Source organism: Mastigoproctus giganteus, chromosome 4, assembly GCF_048544385.1.
Source record: "Mastigoproctus giganteus isolate SK-2022 chromosome 4, ASM4854438v1, whole genome shotgun sequence".
Lineage (NCBI taxonomy): Eukaryota > Metazoa > Arthropoda > Arachnida > Uropygi > Thelyphonidae > Mastigoproctus > Mastigoproctus giganteus.
The window spans coordinates 202,730,091-202,749,217 of record NC_143578.1 but is presented as its reverse complement, the minus strand read 5'-3'; the positions used below and the strand labels follow the sequence as shown (position 1 = coordinate 202,749,217).

The 19,127-nt window shown below is 36.1% G+C and overlaps 1 protein-coding gene across 1 annotated transcript in view; it reads left to right on the top strand.

The window, feature by feature from the left end:
• Positions 1–19,127, top strand: part of Atac1 (Ada2a-containing complex component 1) — a 91,974-nt gene that overhangs the window by 48,505 nt on the left and 24,342 nt on the right. Inside the window, exon 7 of the mRNA XM_090371139.1 lies at positions 11,486–11,608. Within this exon, the coding sequence (XP_090227265.1) occupies positions 11,486–11,608 (123 nt within the window). The remainder of the gene's footprint in view (positions 1–11,485; positions 11,609–19,127) is intronic.

The following is a 19,127-nucleotide window of genomic DNA, read 5'->3' as shown; positions in this document are numbered from 1 at the left end:
AGTATCAAAAGCCTTTCTAAGATCCAAGTATATAATATCAAAGTTATTCCCTGCATCCAGTTCTTTTGTGACTGCATCATAGTATCCAATCAAATTGGTCAGGCAAGACTTCCCCTTAACAAAACCATGCTGTGTCCTAGCTATAACTGAAGTCTTGTCTAGATGATCCTGCAGTGCTTCTTTCACCAGTGCCTCCATTAATTTTCCGGGAACAGAAGTTAAACTCACAGGTCTATAATTACTTGTGTCAGCCTTTGATCCCCCTTTGTGAATTGGGGTCACATTTGCACATCTCCAGTCAATGGGTACCTCCCCTGAGTCCAAGGAAGCTCTCATAATTATGGCTAAGGGTTTGCTTACCTCCTTTGCTGCCTCCTTTAATATAACTGGATAGATCCCATCCACCCCAGGTGCCTTTCTTGTGTTTATCTTCAACAATTTCTCCTCCACTTTGCTCTCAGTTATTACAAGATTCTCTAGCTTACTGCTAGAGTTGAATACACCTCTGGCATTCCCCTCGCTGAATAACTCCTCATGTGTGAATGTCGATGCAAAATATTCATTTAGTTTGTTATCTACCCGAGCAGGGTCATCAACAGTTGACCCATCGATCTCAAGTGGACCAATCTGATTCATCCCCTTCCTTCTAGAGTTTACATAAGTAAAGAACTCTTTGCTGTTTTTCTTCGCATCCCTTGCCAAGGATCTCTCGTAATCTGCCTTCGCCTGCCTAACCTCCTTTGTAACTTGGTTACAGATCAACTTGTATCTATCATAGGCGTCCGTGTCACGTGTTAATTTGTATGTATCCCATGCATTTTTCTTCTCTGCCATATGCCTCATTAGTTCATCTGACAACCATTTAGGCCTAAACCTTGAACAATATTTCTTAGTTGGTATGTAAAGCCTAGTAGCTTCCACGATAAGTTCTTTGAATGCTTCCCATTTTGAATTTGCTGTTGGCAATATCATCAGTTGATCCCACTGTATAGAATTTAAATACTGTCTCAGTCCATTGTAGTCGCCTTTACGAAAGCAATACCCCTTCCCTTTACCCCTAATGGTAGTTACCTCTTTGAGTAACTCCCACTTCAGCACACTGTGATCACTGCCACCAAGTGGTTCATTTATCTGCAGATTCTTAATGCATGAAGAATCACTACTGATAATCAACTCAAGAGTATTACTCCCTCTAGTTGCCTCCCGAACATGCTGATGTAGAAAACAATCATCCAATAAATCCACAAAAGCCTTGCTACTTTAAAAAATATGAAAAAAAATTTAATGCCTAAATTTCCATTCTGTATATGATTTTAACATCTTCAGATCACTGAACTTCTTTAAGAAAAAAAAAAAGGTTTTCCTTGAAATATCTTTATTTCCTTTAAAAATGGGGCATATAAAAGCTTATTTTATATAAGTTTATTGCTTCAGTAGGAATGGAGATTTATAATTATGCACTTGTCTTCAAAGTAAATGAAGAAGTTTCATGGAATGCTTTTTTAAAAGTTTTACTGAATTTTTAATGGAAAAGACCCTTAGAAAATTAAAGTTTTGCTACAAGGAATATAATCTTTTCTCTGTTGGCATTGATCTTTTAATTTATTGCAGTGAGCTGTTTGAGAATTGAACTACAGTAAACAGTGCAACTTCTCACAATAGAAAGAAATATACTATTAGTTTGTAATAGTGCCTTCCACGACAGCCATTTTTGCATTTGCTACCATCCCATCATTTTGAGGCCAGGCAATATGTTGTCACAGTGACAACCCAACATTTAAAATGCTTTGGACAGGGCTGTCTGGTTGATGGGTTATTCCTGTGTGAAGCCTTCTTCATCCTTCCATGACATTTGATGAAGTCTTTAGTTTTTTTTTTTTTATGTGTGACTACAGAAAAACCGAGGACTTTGTATTTTCTTCCTAAGTGCTGGACTTATTTTCTGATAGAACTCTGCTATCATGAAATATTGTATCATTCACTTTTAAGCTTTATAAGTTTATGTTTATAATTTTGTAACTGAATGTATTAAATGCTGCTGTGTTTTGCACATTAACTGGGCACATGTTTGAAATGTAGGTTGGATTTAATGATAAAAAGATAAGAGATAACAAGTGATATTTAGAATCATATTTATTGATAGAGCTTAATAAAAGCTTAATGCTTATTGAAGATAATTTACACGATGATCTACTAGGATAAAGATAAAAATAAAGCATTTTGAAAACAAAACAGTTGGTACCCCACACTTATTGTTGTGGGTCCATGAAACTTGGAGTTGTGCAATACTCATTGTATCTGCATAGCTTGTAATTCATGAGAAACCAAAAATGGTAGTGAATGTGTGTGTGTGTCTTGCAGTTTGTGAAATTGAGAGTGGCATTGAGGTTTGCCGTCAGTGATGTCAAAACATCATCTTGGATGAAATAGATAGACATAATTATGATTCTAGTAAAGTGGTATCATATATTTAAAGAAACAAGCTACATCACTAAACCACATGCCAATTAATATTTGTCTGTGACAGAAGTTGCTGTTCATGACCTAAATGTTGAAATCATGAAAAACTTTAGTTGATTGTCTCTGGAGATTATTTTGCCATAGATGGTGCCAAAACATCATTTGGTAGTACTTCCAAATGACTTGAGAATGTTCAAGCCTTATGTGAATCCCATTCATGTAACATTCTCAGCATTCTCAAATCGTTTGAAACAATTCTTGAACATGAATTTTTGAACAGCTAGCTGTTTGCATATAAGGCAACACTTCATATCAGTGAAAAGTCTCACATCATTACAAATTTGAAAGAACAAGTCCAGAAATTTGCTTGATGTGAAGTGATTCTGTAAGAAGTGTGTATATATATATTATATTCACTTATTTAAAAAACCGATAAAAATACTAGTCAGGTCAGATTAATGCCATCAGAGATGATTAGGTGCCTCCGTAGCCAGGTGGGAAGGAGCAGCAGTGCGTAGCACACGCTTCTTGATTAAACCGGGGTTTGAGCCCGTCACCACCAAATACGGAGGATGCGGAAAGGTCAGGGAATGACTACCGCATATCCCCGGAGCAATATGGCCTTAGTTTCTAATGCTCCTAAAAACCAAATAACAAACAAATAACAAAATCAGAGATGATTAAACATTACATGTACCTGAGAAAAAAAAAAATATTTAATTGTTAGATATAGCTTAAAATGGAGGTGAATAACTGTAACCAACAAAAGGACCCTATTAGTCTCTATATATAACAAAGTCAAACAAAATCCAAATCATAATAATTCCATATATACAAAATCTAAAATACCAAAATACAGAAAAATACCAAATTTTAACAGTTATTATTGAATTAGGCTTACATCAAAAGGCATGCCATCATGGGGCTAGCACCTCTCAATATATGCCATCAATAACAACATAAGCTATCTGTTTCTGCTAGTTATATGCCAGTCTAACCATATTATGATATCTAAATATAGTATATATAATAATATTAAGTATATATAATAGCTTTGCTTCAATTAGATTAAGCAAAGTAGCATTATTTGAGTTGATATAAGGTCATGTTATTATAAGTTATCTGAAATTACATTATATGAAAAATAACTGCAAACTGGTAAAAATAGCTGCTAGCCTTACAGATAGCCAAAAACTTACATTTTTAACACTGGTCAATTTAATCTATTTTCTGGTATTTATTTATTAATGTTGTTTATTTATTTATAGGTATTTAAGTGTTTATGGAACAGGTTAACAAGTTAGCATTTGTGGGCTAACTTTAGCCTGGGGCCCTGTAAATGTAATAGTAATAATAAATGAAGTTAAAATATATATACTTATGGTATTAAGTAATGCAAATTTCAATAAAATTTTTCAAGTAAAACATTAAATAACATTCTTTCACCTGGTCATCTATCCGCTACTTCATGGGGGGCTTTGAGCGGATCGATAGCCAGACTAAAGGAATGTCTCATACCTACCCGTTTCTGTTATCCCTTTATCAGTTTTGCCAATTATTGATTTTGCAGTGATATTTTTGCACTTAATTTAGTTTAATTTTATTTTTTATTTATATTTTTATTTTCAATTTAATTTTTAAAATTAAAAATTTTCAATCATAGTGTCAGAAGCAGCAAACTGGTATAGGTGATACAAAGCCCAACGGGTAAGTATCTGAATAAACAGGAAAGGTTTTTACTTACTGTTACTTGTCCTGTGGTGGTCAGTCAGAAAGGGGGTTATTCCTGCTTTCTGTTTGTTTTATTGGTGATCGGTTTTTACTGCGCAGTCGCGCCTATTGTGTGTTATGGTGTGAAGTCAATATTGCTGTAGGGCAATATATTTTGCAAGTCATGAGAGGGTTTATTTTTAAGTTTGTCTGGGGGGATTGAGGTTGGGGGGAAAAACCTTCCGAGTTGAAATGATGCATTTTATATATACAAGTATTGGAAAATACGTGGTCATTATTGATAAAGATGATGTTTTGATGCAAAGGATGATGTTCATATACGTTATTTTCATGAAATTAGCTTTTCTAAGGCATAACGACCCGTATTGTCCAAGGAGATAGCTATTTACATAATTACAGCCTCCTTCTAAGTGAATTTTTACCGTGTGTCTCTTTGTGTTATTTTGCATAAGGGTGTTTGTTTATAATGCTACTGGTGGTGTATTTCCGTTATTTGTGCTGCCAGTCTTGGTTTTCCTAAGTTTTATAATTTTTAGAGGGGTGGGTTAGTTTAGAATGTTGGATTGTAGTGCAGTCAGAAGACGAGCCTCTTCTGAGCGCAATAAATCTGGGTATCAAATTGGGGAATATATATCTTGCATTGTAATTTAGACAACTTAGTTGCGGTAAGTTCCTGATGGTTTAACAATGTTTTAAGGTGTTTTCAATAATTTTATATGGGCTGACATTCGGTTGGTGTATTTTGATGTTCATATGTATGGCCGCTTTAATATGATGTCTGCTGTAGTTGGTGGGTATATTGTTTTTGGTGAGGGTTTTTAAGAGTGTTTTAATTCCATCCGTTGCATTATCTGTATTATTGCATATGTTTAGTAATCTGGTTGTTTCTAATGTTGGTTTCCTTGGATGTGTTTAGCAATGTTGCTATCCCAGTGGATGAGTTTTATTGCTGGGAAGCTGAAGTAGTCTCTTTTGTTGTAGTGTTTAGTGTCGATATTGTCTTTGGTGATAGTGATTTGGCTGTCGAGGTAATATGCTTGTAGGTTGCTACATTCAATGGTTAGGTCTGTGGGGTAGATTTCTGGGCTAATGTTTCTAAGTTATCGTAGTTGATGACTAGGACGTCATCGATATATCTATAGAAGTTGATTTCTTCTTGGATGTTGCTTTCGAAGTGGTGTAGGTATAGGTTGGCTATTGCGTAAGAGCAGCAAGATCTCATGGCTATCCCTCTAGTCTGTACATAAATGTTTTTTCCCATTAGTACGCAGTTGTTTTTGACGTTGAGATTGATGATGTCGTGCCAGTATTGTTTATTGCATTTCAAATTTTTTTTATGTTTTTGGTAGTAGTATAAGAGGACTTTAATTAGATTGTCGTGTGAAATCAGACATTCTAACCCACCCCTCTAAAAATTAGAAAACTTAGGAAAACCAAGACTGGCAGCACAAATAACGGAAATACACCACCAGTAGCATTATAAACAAACACCCTTATGCAAAATAACACAAAGAGACACACGGTAAAAATTCACTTAGAAGGAGGCTGTAATTATGTAAATAGCTATCCCCTTGGACAGTAGAGTCATTATGCCTTAGAAAAGCTATACCGGCCCAGTCCAGGGGATAGCAAAACAATTTCATTTAAATAACGTATATGAACATCATCCTTTGCATCAAAACATCATCTTTATCAATCACCACATATTTTCCAATACTTGTATATATAAAAACGCATCATTTCAACTCGGAAGGTCTCCCCCCCCCCGACCTCAACCCCCAGACAAACGTAAAAATAAGCCCTCTCGTGGCTTGCAAAATATATTGCCCTACAGCAATATCGACTTCACACCATAACACACAATAGGCACGATTGCACAGTAAAAACCGATCAGCCAATAAAACAAACAGAAAGTGGAAATAACCCCCTTTCTGACTGACCACCACAGGACAAGTAACAGTAAGTAAAAACCTTTCCCATTTATTCAGATACTTACCCGTTGGGCTTTGTATCACCTATACCAGTTTGCTGCTTCTGACACTGATTGAAAAATTTTAATTTTAAAAATTAAATTGAAAATAAAAATTTAAATTTAAAATTAAAAATAACATAAAAATAAATCAAAATTAAATTAAATTAAGTGCAAAAATATCACTGCAAAATCAATAATTGGCAAAACTGATAAAGGGATAAGAGAAACGGGTAGGTATTGAGTCATTCCTTTAGTCTGGCTATCGATCCGCTCAAAGCCCTCGATGAAGTAGCGGATAGATGACCAGGTGAAAGAATGTTATTTAATGTTTTACTTGAAAAATTTAATTTAAATTTTAATTACTTAATACCATAAGTATATATATTTTAACTTCATTTATTATTACCATTACATTTACAGGCCCCCAGGCTAAAGTTAGCCCACAAATGCTAACTTGTTAATCTGTTCCATATACACTTAAATACCTATAAATAAATAAACAACATTAATAAATAAATACCAGAAAATAGATTAAATCGACCAATATTGAAGCATTAAATCAATTGACCAGTATTATTTCATGCACATATAATGTCAAATTGCCACATGACAATAGCATTAACGTAGCACGTGATAAAGAAATAATCATATACACTTTACTAGAAATTAAATCTTAAACTTTAATAAGAACACTATATATACAGTACTACCATTGATGATATAGCAATTAAATAAACATACGTTTATTAAATTGTCCCAGTAATACTTATCACAAGATATAACCCTATTATATGTATTATAATGTTCACTGAATACCATCATGTGATATACTAATGAAAAGATTTTTAAAGTCATGCGTACCGATATGTCTAATATCTGTTGAATTTGTATTCAGGTAATCCAATACCATACTATTATTTAAAATAATCTTAGAATCGCCCACATTTTCCAATGCAATTTTTAACAAAGATTCTAGCTTTTTATGTGGTATTTTTACATAACTACCTCTGCAAGAAGTTATAAACCTAAACGCGACAGGGAATTATGAAATTTTGGGATCCAATGCACGTATGGAAATTTAGTGTTAGAGTAATTAAGTTTTAACCTTTTACTCATAGCAACCAGTCTCTTGCTGATAATATTACTGTTTGTTTCCTCATTCCTGTATGTTGCACTGTTGTTAAGCTCCTTAGCTAAAGTAGCAGCATAAAACTTTTTTTTTTACAAATAATACCATAGTTGTTGGCTGCCTTATCAATGGTAGTGATAATAAATCTAGATTGTATATCTAATAACTGCTGTTTAATTAGCTTTAAATCAAAAATCATAGCCTTGTCACACCATTTGAACTTGCAATAAATCTGCTTAGCCAATGCCTCGTATACAAGGCAAATCCACATGTGGAAAAACTCAACAGGTATACTATATTTATATACCAATTTTGGACCGAATTGTATCAGATTAATACGAATTTGCTTACAAATTTGTTTAACACTAGTCCTAAAACATGGCCTTAATTTTAAACCATAAGATAACAATTTCCTTAGCTCTGCATGTTGAACAATTTTCAGGTCTCCCGTAATGATATGCTTATGGTGTATATCAACATAAGATTGATATTCTGGTAAATGGCAGAAGCAAAGGGCATCATTCTCTGCACCAGTGTTTCCCAACTTTTTTGACCCGCGGATCCCTTTTTATAATCAATTTCTATGGAGAAGCCCCGTATTATTCATTATAGAAGACAATTCCTATTTGCAACAGAATGTACAGTTCCAAGAAATCACAAACTAATGGCAGCAAAATGACTGAATGTCATCTGCTAGAGAATGCACAAAATTCAACTTGGCAAATTTTTATTCAGAATGTGATTTCTAGTTTTCTAATTTATGTTTCTAATTCTTTAATTTCAATCAATTTTTAGCTATTTTATTTTCCTTGAGTGGAGGGCTCTGTGGAGCACAGGTTGGGAACCACTGCTCTACACTTTTAAGCTTTATAGCTTCCTGTTTATAATTACAGACTGTTAGACCAATAGGCTTAACAAAGCTGAATCTGGATCTAATTCTTGAACTAGTTAATGGTAATGCATAGTTAAAGTGGTGTAGAATCTTCTCTAATTTAATGTTGTGTAAAACACTATTCAAAAATTTAAAACTTATGAATTCCTTTGTAACTATTTTGATATTTCCCAGTTTAAACTTAAATATATCAAACAATAAATGTTGCAGGTGTGAATTGATAAAGTTGTAATCTCTGCATAATTTCAGCAAGGCCTTCAACCTAGTAACTTTCATGCCAAAAACCATGTCATGAATAATCTTGATATTGATGATAGATTAATTCCATGACTTTAACAAATCCAAAAAGTTACCTGCTTTATCAACCCTACTTAATTCCTTATTTGTATCACCATGTAATCTCTTTTTCCTGTAATGTCTAATAACAGTAGTTTTTACCAATTGGAACATACCGTATTTCCCGATGTATAAGACGCACCTTAATTTTGTGGCCGAAATTTGAAAAAAAATGTATTACATAAAGTTATTGAACTCAAGTTTTATTCATCATAAAATTCATAAAACTCATCACTGTCAAAACTCCCATCCATTAGCTTTTCTTCATCTGTGTCTGATGACGAATCACTGTCTTCGTATATTGGCTCGTCCTCAGGTCCATCTATGGCATTTGAAATGCCACACTTCTTAAATGATTTGACAACGATCTCAATCTGGATATTATCTGAGGATCTTTTCACCCAGGTACAAACTTCTCCTATAGTTGGTTTCTTCACTCTTCCTGCTGGTGTCAAATTGTCCCCAGAAGACTTCATCCATTGGTTCCATTCGTCTCTCATGGCAGCTTTGAAGGGTTTGTTAATGCTGACATCAAGTGGTTGGAGCTGGGATGTCAAGCCTCCAGGTATGACGGCAAGTTTTGTTTTTTGCTCTGCAGCAATCTTCTTTGTATTTTTTGTTATGTGTGCCCTGAACTGATCAAGCACCAATAGGGCAGGTTTGCATAAGAGCCCACCTGGTCTCCTGCTCCAAACTTTCTCAAACCAGATCTTCATCCCATCCTGATCTATCCAACCCTTGTCATGAACGTGGACAATCACTCCTCGAGGAATGTCTTCTTTTGGCATTGTTTTGCGTTTGAAAATCAGCATAGGAGGCAGCTTGGTTCCGTCGGCACAACAAGCTAGAACAACTGTATAATGGCTCTTTTCATGTCCACTTGTCTTCACAGTTACAGTTTTCACCCCCTTCTTATCAACAGTTCTGTTACTTGGGACATCAAATTGAAGGGGGACTTCGTCCATATTTGCAATCTGTCCCAACTCAAATTGTGTCTTCCGACATTGAATGACAAAACGATGAAATTAAAGGACCTTCTGCTCATAGCTTTCAGGCATCTTTTGGGCAAGTCTGGTGCGTGTACGCATGCTTAGTCCATTCCGTTTCATGAACCTGAAGCAACAATTGTGTCCGCCTTTGAAATCAGTAACTTCTTTTTCATCAGCAATTCTTCTTCCCTCATGCTGAACCATCTTTGTGGACACAGGAATTCCAATTGCCCTTTTCTCCTCAATCCATATCTTCAATTCCCTCTCTAAATCAGGCCATTTTGCTGACTTGCCTCTCATGGCCTTCTTCTGCATGGCGTTTTCAGTAGGGTTTCTTCTTCCCTTAGCCAGTCTCGGATTGTTTTCTCAGTTGGAGGAGGAGGACCAAACTTACGTTCAGCAGCACGATTTCCATTCACTTTTGCAAACTGGGTCACTTTTAACTTGAATTCAGCACTGTACAAAAATCTTTTCTGAGCTATTTCTGGGCAGAACGTGGCAAAACAATGAGCGCAAAGACAACAAGTGCGAAAAAGCAGAAAATGCAAGTAAAAAAAAAATCTACAGCCACTGTATAAGACGCACCCAGTTTTTAGACCCCAAATTTTTCAAAAAAAGGTGCGTCTTATACATGGGGAAATACGGTATTATATATACATTGGTCCTGTTTAATGCTGGCAAAGCATTGTCCATTAAACTTGCTGTTCAGTCCATATGGATAAAGTGATTTTTGCTTTAGAATGTGTAGGTTTTCTAAACCCAACCTATTATTATAATTACCTTCTATGGCTAGGATAGAGATAGAAATATTCTTAAAACTATGAACTTGAAAGTGCTGTAATTCAGTATCTTTTTTGTTTTTGAAAGACCTGATATTTATAACAACAACCAACTTGTTTGCTTTAAGCCTATTTTTTGTTATATTTTTTCCTTCGATCTTCACATGTTCATGCAGTGATATTTATATTCTAACTATAAATGGACATTGCTGCTTTGTGCATCTTTATGGCAGTTATATATTCAGGGTGCCTGTGTGCACACACTGAAACTTTATGGTTAACTTTCTCTCTCTTGTGATTTTACAGGAAGTTTCCTTTTTAATGAATTTTTGTTTACTTTCTGCTGCTTTTTTTAAATACACATTTCTTTTAAAATTTTCCAGTACCGACACCAACTGAATAGAGTAATTTTGATTGATATAATTATTTATAAATAATGCTCACAGAAAAAATAAATCCATAGGCACACATTGGTATTTTTCGTACATGTTGAGCACACATCACTCTCTGTCCAGTTGGGTTTGGCTTGCTTTTCTGCTCTTTGAATAATTATAATTCCTCCATTTTGTATGCAGAAAAGTTCAGAAGCAATTCACAACTCTTCTGATGGATGGTGTTTCTGTCATTATGAAAATTGAAGATAAAAAAATGGGCTAGGTAGTCAGTGTTCATGGAACCTTGTCTTACCATCATTATAGGATAATGTGGATATATGTCTATCCTTATTTCTTGTAGTAATGCACAATGTGAATACATTTTCAAACAGAAAAAAATTCAGATCATCCATGTCAAATAAAACATGAGTTCATTTCAGTTTAAAAGTTCATCTGTTTTATATTTTAAAAGTTAATCTGTTTAATTATAAATATATTAACAGCCAAGTCCTTTTGAGCTTGGTTATAAACAGATGTTACTGTTACAACGTTTTTTTTTTCTAATTAAAAAGTCCCCAAAGCCAATGCTGTGGAATTGAATAACACACACACACACACACACACAACATAGTTTTAAAATTTAATTTATTGCATTTTGTAATGATGCAATTTTCCCATTGAACTGACATTATTAATCAACATATGTCAGAGCACCAGTAGAAAAGTAGGTCTGTATTAAAAATTTTATGAATCTGATTTCTGAAATTTGTCAGGTATGTATTTATACATATAAAATCAAATAAATGTTAATACTTCCCTTTAGGATGAAGAAGACATTCCTGATGATCTTAAGGATACAGAAGAATATACAGAACTAATGTTTTTCAAACGGTTGCAAAAAGAAAAATTGAGGGAACTGAGCTTGGCTCAACATTTTGGTTTCCGGGTAAGAAGCAAGTTCTTTAGCATGTCATTAAAGTCCTGGTATTATTTTATAAAAGTAAGCTATACATTAAAATGAAGATCTTATCCTTACATAAAGTTGAAAATTTCATTGTGCACATATTGAATACCTATCAGTTTCTTTACATATTGTCCTTATGTCTCTTGTAATGTTTGATGCACTTATCTGATGGAAATTCATAATTATCTGTGTACAAGGTACCTTCCAAGAACTTCAGAAGAAATGGGAGTAGCATGCAAGTTCTTTTATGTTTAGCATTTGATAGGTGGCCACAGTAACATTCTGCATTAAGTATATATTGTGACATATTACATTGTTACAGGAAGTTTATGATGAGGATTCAATGAAATGCAGCCAAGTTTATGATTAATTCTGAATGGAGGGAAGTGAAGGCAGTTATCTTAAGAAGGTTCCACTTTGAACTGTGCACTCACTCACCCACGTACCTGAAAGATGCAAAGCACTGAAGAAATGAGTCCAGAAGAATTAGATTTTGCTGCATGACGATGTATCACAAGAATACATTTTCTTGAATGCTTTCTTAAAAAAAAAAAAAAAAAGTAAGGAAAGCCACCTTTCTTATTGTATATAGAAGCAACTTTCATAACACACCAATCACTAACTTCTTATTGCTTGGTCACTGCTCTTGCCTCCACATGATGGAGCCAGTAAGTTGGGAGGGAGATACCCTACACCTGGTCTTACTGTGATCTAAATGAAACAGACCATGACCATCTCAATCCAAGAGACTGAAAAAATTAACATCAACAGAAATATCCAGCATTATTTATTTTACACCCTCTTTCATCTAAATCTATCAGTATCTTTCACCATTTCAGATCTGGAGATTTACTCATTGAAACAGCAAGCCACCAGCTTGTTGTTTCAATTTAAGATTTCAACTTTTGGTGGAATAGTATAATACTGGTTACCTCTTGTGCCTGAAATAGTTTCACAGAGTAATTGCAGAGTGGAACCTGATGACGAGCTAATTTGGGAATTAAAAGATGAAAAAGTCATTCAAGGGAAATGAATAATGATCAAAAAAGATGGTGAAATTGTTCCCACTAGAAACATTATTCTTATAATTGGCACGCTAACCTTACCATCATGTGCCAGAGCCAGATATCTTGATTGCTGCATATGATTCTATGTACTCAATCCAATCAGATGATATAAGTGTCAAAAATTTGGACACTCTCAAATATGCTGAAGGGACATATTCTGCTCAAACTGCAACTCCAAAGTGCATACACAAACAGACTGGACTGCAGAAATGTCACACTGCCTAAATTGTAAAGGCTACTCAAAACCTTGCAAACTCTGGAAGGTAGGTAAAAACGATTTCAAAAGTACAAGGTTGAACAAAAGGTGACCTATCAGGAAGCTAGGAAACAAGTTGTTCTCGACATGTCATAACTCACTTATGCTGCATAACCCAAAAATACTATTTGATAGTCGTACAAATAGCTGTTGCTGTCAGTCCACATCAGCTGCTGATTAGGCTCAATCTGTGCTCACAACAGATACCTACAGAGCAATGTACAATGAATGCTAGCAACACTGCTTACTGTAAAATTGAAAGCATCAACCCCAAATAAGAATGACCAACTGTACTTCTCAAATATGGATAATGATGACAGTACCCTTCAGGATGAGTCAATCTTAGATCTTCATGCCATAAATTTACATATGGACACTGGATACCTTTCCAAAAAAAAAAAAAAGATGAAACTGGATCATCACAAACAAACTGGACACAAAAAACTGGCAGAACCACACACACAATCTCTAAAAAATAATGCAGAACATTATACAGTGGAACTGTAGAGGCCTGCAAAGCAAATTTATGATCTAATCAAAGTACAGTAAGCATCTATCTGCAAGAAACCAACTTAAGCCCACAAGTGACCCTAGTTTCTGTCTTGCTGATGGCAAGACAGAGCTGGGGTCATCAGCAAGACAGAAACAATTCTAACTCAACAAGACCAAGTGGAGCCATTCTTGTGGATTCCAAAGTTCCTACCAAACACAACCCACTGCAGACTACATTAGAGGCTGTAGCAATATATATTGCTTCAAGTTTTGTATTAACAATAGTCTCCATTTATCTTTAACCAAACAAAGAATATACTTTGCAAGAGCTGAGGATCTTATTACGCAGCTTCCTCTCTTTTTTGCATACTGGCGATTTCAAAGAGCACTATCCTATGTGCACAAGGAAAACTCGTTGAATCAATCCTTGACAAGCAGAATCCAAAATTAAACACTGCTGCGGATGTTTATATCCACTTTCCATGGGCACATCTACTGCTATAGGTCTTTTCTATTTGTTCATCAAAACTGTTCCCAACAATTCATTTTAAATCATTCATTCTAAATTCAGTCATTTTAGTTAACCCACTCACAGTGACTATTAGCTGATTATTTTTAAATTGCAAATAAATGGAACCTTACACTTAGTCACATAAAATGGAAATTTACCAAGGCATTTTGGAACATATTCACCTCTACTATTTCCTTTGAAACGAAGTCATCAAACATTGGCCTATTGATGATCACATTATAATACAGATAATAACAGTTGCAACCTGTGCTATACTCCAAACCTCAGCTATTCCTTACAGACATGCAAATGTTTGGGTGGAATGATGCATGCCATCATGTAAAAAAAAAAAAAAAAAAAAAAAGCAGACAACCTTATTAATTTCAAGAAACTTAAAACTAAGGCATGCTATGTATGAAAAAAAAAAGTGGAAAAAGACACATGGATCTGATTTGTTTCCACTATTACAAAGAATACAGACAGTAGAAAAATCTGGAACAAAATCAGAAACTGAATGGTAAATCCCTCCTATTATTAGTGCTTATTCTAAGTTGGAATGGCAAAGACTTTTCCTCTCCAGTGGTAATTGCAAATACACTGGCAGAATCCTTTGCTCGAGTCTCAGCCATATCAATAAATGAGACAGCCTTTAAACAAGCCAATGCAGAATTGGTATAAGCTAAACTTCAATATAACTGTGCCACTTCCTTATAACTGGCTTTTACAATTTTTCAGATAGAGAGTTCCCTAAAGAGATCAACAAACACTGCACCTTGACAAGAAAGCTCTGAATTCATTACTGGTATATTTTAACTGAATGTTCTCAAAAGGCTGATATCTTTGTTCTTGGTGCTACTCAGTATTCTTGGCATTTTCTGAATCTGGAAAGGATCAATCAGATTGATCTCTTAGCAGTTGTCTTGGTAAGATATTAGAAACAATGATTTACAATCAATTAGTAGGGTATCTAAAATCTGTCAGTGTTGGCCAGTGCAGCTTTGGGCTTCTGAAAAAATTGGTCAATTCTAGACCTTATGATCAAGGTAGAATCCAACATATGGAATGCTTTTATCCAAAACTAATATCTTGTCATGGTCTGCCTGGACATTGAAAAAGCCTTTGATAACATCTGGCACTATGGAATTCTTCAAAATCTGCCACAGGACTTTGTAGTCAGATGCCATTAATCATAGAGCTTTCTTCAAAACAGAACTGTTTTGGAAAAGCTCTATGATTAGTGAACAGAACTTTTCAAGTATGCTACTGCAATGGTCTATCACAAATGGATGTTCAAGAATAAGAGATCCCACAACAATCAGTTCTTAGTGCTATGCTCTTTGGGAAACCCACAGTTTCCCAACTAATTGACACCTATCTATTTGCAGATAACCTATACAATATCTTGCCACTCATAAAATATGCACGCCATTGAATAACTTCAGCTCTCAATAAACAAGATAGCCATAGGCATCCCACAATAGCTGCTGCCTCTCTGCATCAAAAACCATTGCCATACACTTTTTTAAAAAGAATCAGATCCTTAGCTAATGCTGGGAACCCAACCAATACCACTTAGCATCAATATCCAGTTCTCGTGGTATCCGTAATACGTGGTACTAAAATTACCTTCCAGAAACATGTAATGTAAACATGAATTCTGTATATGAAGAAGATGAATATACTTATAAAGTTCTCTCTTCTATGACAAGGGGAGTGGATTGCTTTACCTATATGAACCCTTAATGAGATTCCATTTGGACTACAGAGCCCCAGTTTATGACTCTGCATCTAAGACCTAGGAATCTTCAGGACATCCCCAATGCATGCAAAATTTATGCATAGATGCCAATGAATCTATATTAAATCTTAGGAGGAGGGTATTACTTAACTGTGCAGCTAAATTATGTCCTGAGTCTCCCTTCCCTTCCCTTCCCTTCCCTTCTCATCCCATCTGGACAGCTCTTTGATTCTCAGTGGATAAACGTATATATAGACACAATCTCAATGAAAATAAACCTGCAGGAATCTGGTTACAAGAACTAACACAGCAGTGCAATGTCCATCATGCAAAGGCGCCTCCGTAGCCAGGTGGGAAGGAGCAGCAGTGCGCAGCACACGCTTCTTGATTAGACCGGGGTTCGAGCCCGTCACCACCAAATAGGGGGGATGCGGGAAGGTCAGGGAATGACCACCGCATATCCCGGAGCAATATGGCCTTAGTTGCTAATGCTCCTAAAATCCAAATAACAACAACAACAACAACCATCATGCAAATATCCCCCAAGCTTCAGACACTATAACTACAAAGGATAACGTATATACCTCCTTTCAATAATTATTTTTGTCAGTGAGGAAATGTTTCCTCACTGACAAAAATAATTATTGAAAGCCAAAATTTTAGTTACATGTAGCTCATGGCTTGGCCATTGCACACATTCTTCAGATATATATAGATGGCTCAAAAACTTGCACATCTGCAAGAGCAGCAGGAATCCTTCCTACATTAATCTTTGCCCTATTACCACTTGAATGCAGCATGTTTACAGATGAACTCTGTGTAATCAGGATGGGATTGACCTTTCTTGATAATCTTTTAAATTCACAGATAAGTGCAGTGATGGCCATACAAAAAAAATCAGACTTTTCAGACACAAATCAGATCTTGGTTACTTCATCTCAATGAGAATAAACTGACTGTCAGGCTTTGCTGGATACCTGAGCACATTGGAATACCAGGAAATGAACATGCAGATGAAGCAACAAAGCATTCTGCTGGCTTCGATTCCATCGCAGTTCCTTGCACTGTTTACAAGCCAGTCATACGATAGATATGTATACTGATCTGTGGTCTCAAATATGGCATACAGAGACATATAACAAGCTTCCTGAAAAACAGAATCTGCAGCTATGGAGATCCAGTTTACAATTAAACAGGTTTGAAGAAGTGTTTGCCAGGCGTGACTTGGCCAAATGCATTTAATGCACCTCTTTTTATTGCTAAAGGAGGATCTCCCTTGCATATGCAGCAGTTTCCTGTTTACTATTAAGTATATTCTCACAATGCATTCAGCCAGAATTGCAGCATTTGGGTCACTGTTTAACTTACGCAAACCATTACAACTAACTCACATTATTAGAGATGAAGCCAGTTTACTTCAATAAAAATGATCAATTTATATACTTGCTTCTTATTTCACATGTTGATAATCACTCATAAGTAATAGGCTCAATTTGGCCATAAGTAGCCTATGCACCATTAAACCCCATTCCAACAACAGCTTACACCAGGTGGTTTTTCCCTTTTCCCCAAAGGATAAAACCATTGAAGGTAGTTGTTTCAAAGATGCTGACAAAGTTAAAGTTGCAGTAATGAAAGTGCTACAGATGGTGGTGACCAGGAAGCCATTTTGTGTGTAACTTTACAATTTCAAAATGCATTCCTGCTCAAGGATAACTACTTATAAAGAAATGTTTGATAGACGCTTATTGTTACAAAAGTCATTCTACAAACTTACTGAATGTAGTGTGTGAAAATGAAGTACACAGTAGAATAAAACCTTGATTTTAAATTTTCTGCATTTGTTCATTTCTTGTAAACCTAGCTAAAGCTTCATATAAGTAATGTACACTGAAAGGACAGAATTCATAGGATACCTGGTTCCTGGGAAATGTGAAGCAGTCATCCCTCTCGCTAGTGGACGAACCCACCACTTGGCAGGTATATAGGTACACTGCATTCATGTAGATGGTAATTCAATATCAGTATAGATAAACATCATGAGTTAACCGACTTTGAAAGAGGGATGACAGTGGGTGCCCAGCGCATGGGTCACTCTATCGTGAGGTGGTACAGAAATTGCACTATCCCTGTTTGACAGTATTGAGAGTGTATCGGGAATATGCCATTTCTGGAATAACATCTCATCGTGGACACTGCTATGGGCGGAGAAAGGTGTTGGGTGAATATGGCTGTCGATGTCTGTCTCGCATCGTTTTGGCCAACCAGATAGCAACTGTGGCACAAATCACTGGCAACTTTAATGAGGGAGGTGTCAGAAATGTCTCTACCAAGACCATCAAGTGATTGTTAGCCGCAGTAGGTTATGGGAGCTGCCGACCCACCAGTCCCATTGCTAACACTGCGACACAAGACTCCACACCTTAACTGGGTGAAAGAACATTGTAACTAGACCATGGATGATCGAAGATGGATCTCCTGATCCGACGAGTCCCGTTTCCAGTTATTTCAAGCGGACGGGAGGGTGCATATCTGGTGGAAACCGCACAAAACTATGCACCCATCATTTCAACAAGGAACTGTTCAGGTAGGTGGATGGTCGGTAATTGTGTGGGGTGTGTTCAACTGGCACCTGTTGGGGCCTCTGGTACGTCTAGACGTATCTCTGAACAGTCCAGGTTACGTGTCCATCCTTGCAGACCATCTGCATCCCTTCATGAACCCACAGGGCAATGGACTCTTCTAGCAGGACAATGCACCTCCCCACAGAGCCATCGTGACTAGAACATGGTTTAAAGAGCATCCTGCAAATGTTACCACCATGGAAAGGCTTCCCTGTTCACCAGACATGAACCCTGTGGTGCATCTTTGGGAAGCTGTGGAAAGGCCCATTCAAGCTTTGGATCTTCCACTTAGGAATGCAATAGAATTATGGACAGCAGTGCAGCAAGCATGGATGGATGGAAATACCTGTGGAATGCTTTCATGAACTAGTGAACTCAATGCTTCACTGTGTGACTGCCCTTATCTGGGCGAAAGGTGTGTGCCTGCCTGTTGCTAGGTAGGTAGGTTATCCCATGATTTCTGTCCACTCAGTGCATTTTTTCTCCACAAATTAGAATTTTTTGGGTTAAAGTTTTCCAAATTTTTACATACAAATTCTCTGCTTAGATTTGGTGGCTATAGAAATTTTTCCTTTCTGTTGTATATGTAGTCTTTAAATTGGTTAAATCATTGCAGCTTCTTTCTTTTATAGTGTTGTGGTACCATGTTTTAACTTAATGTTGGGGTTTGAAGAACAATTCAAACTCCCAGCAGACAAATAAGTACACTGGTGTGCAAAATTTAAGGACCAGTCAAGTTTTCACCTGTAGCTTCTCATAGAAAAGCATACCAAAGGAACCTTGTGAGGTACAGAAATGATGAAGGAAACAACA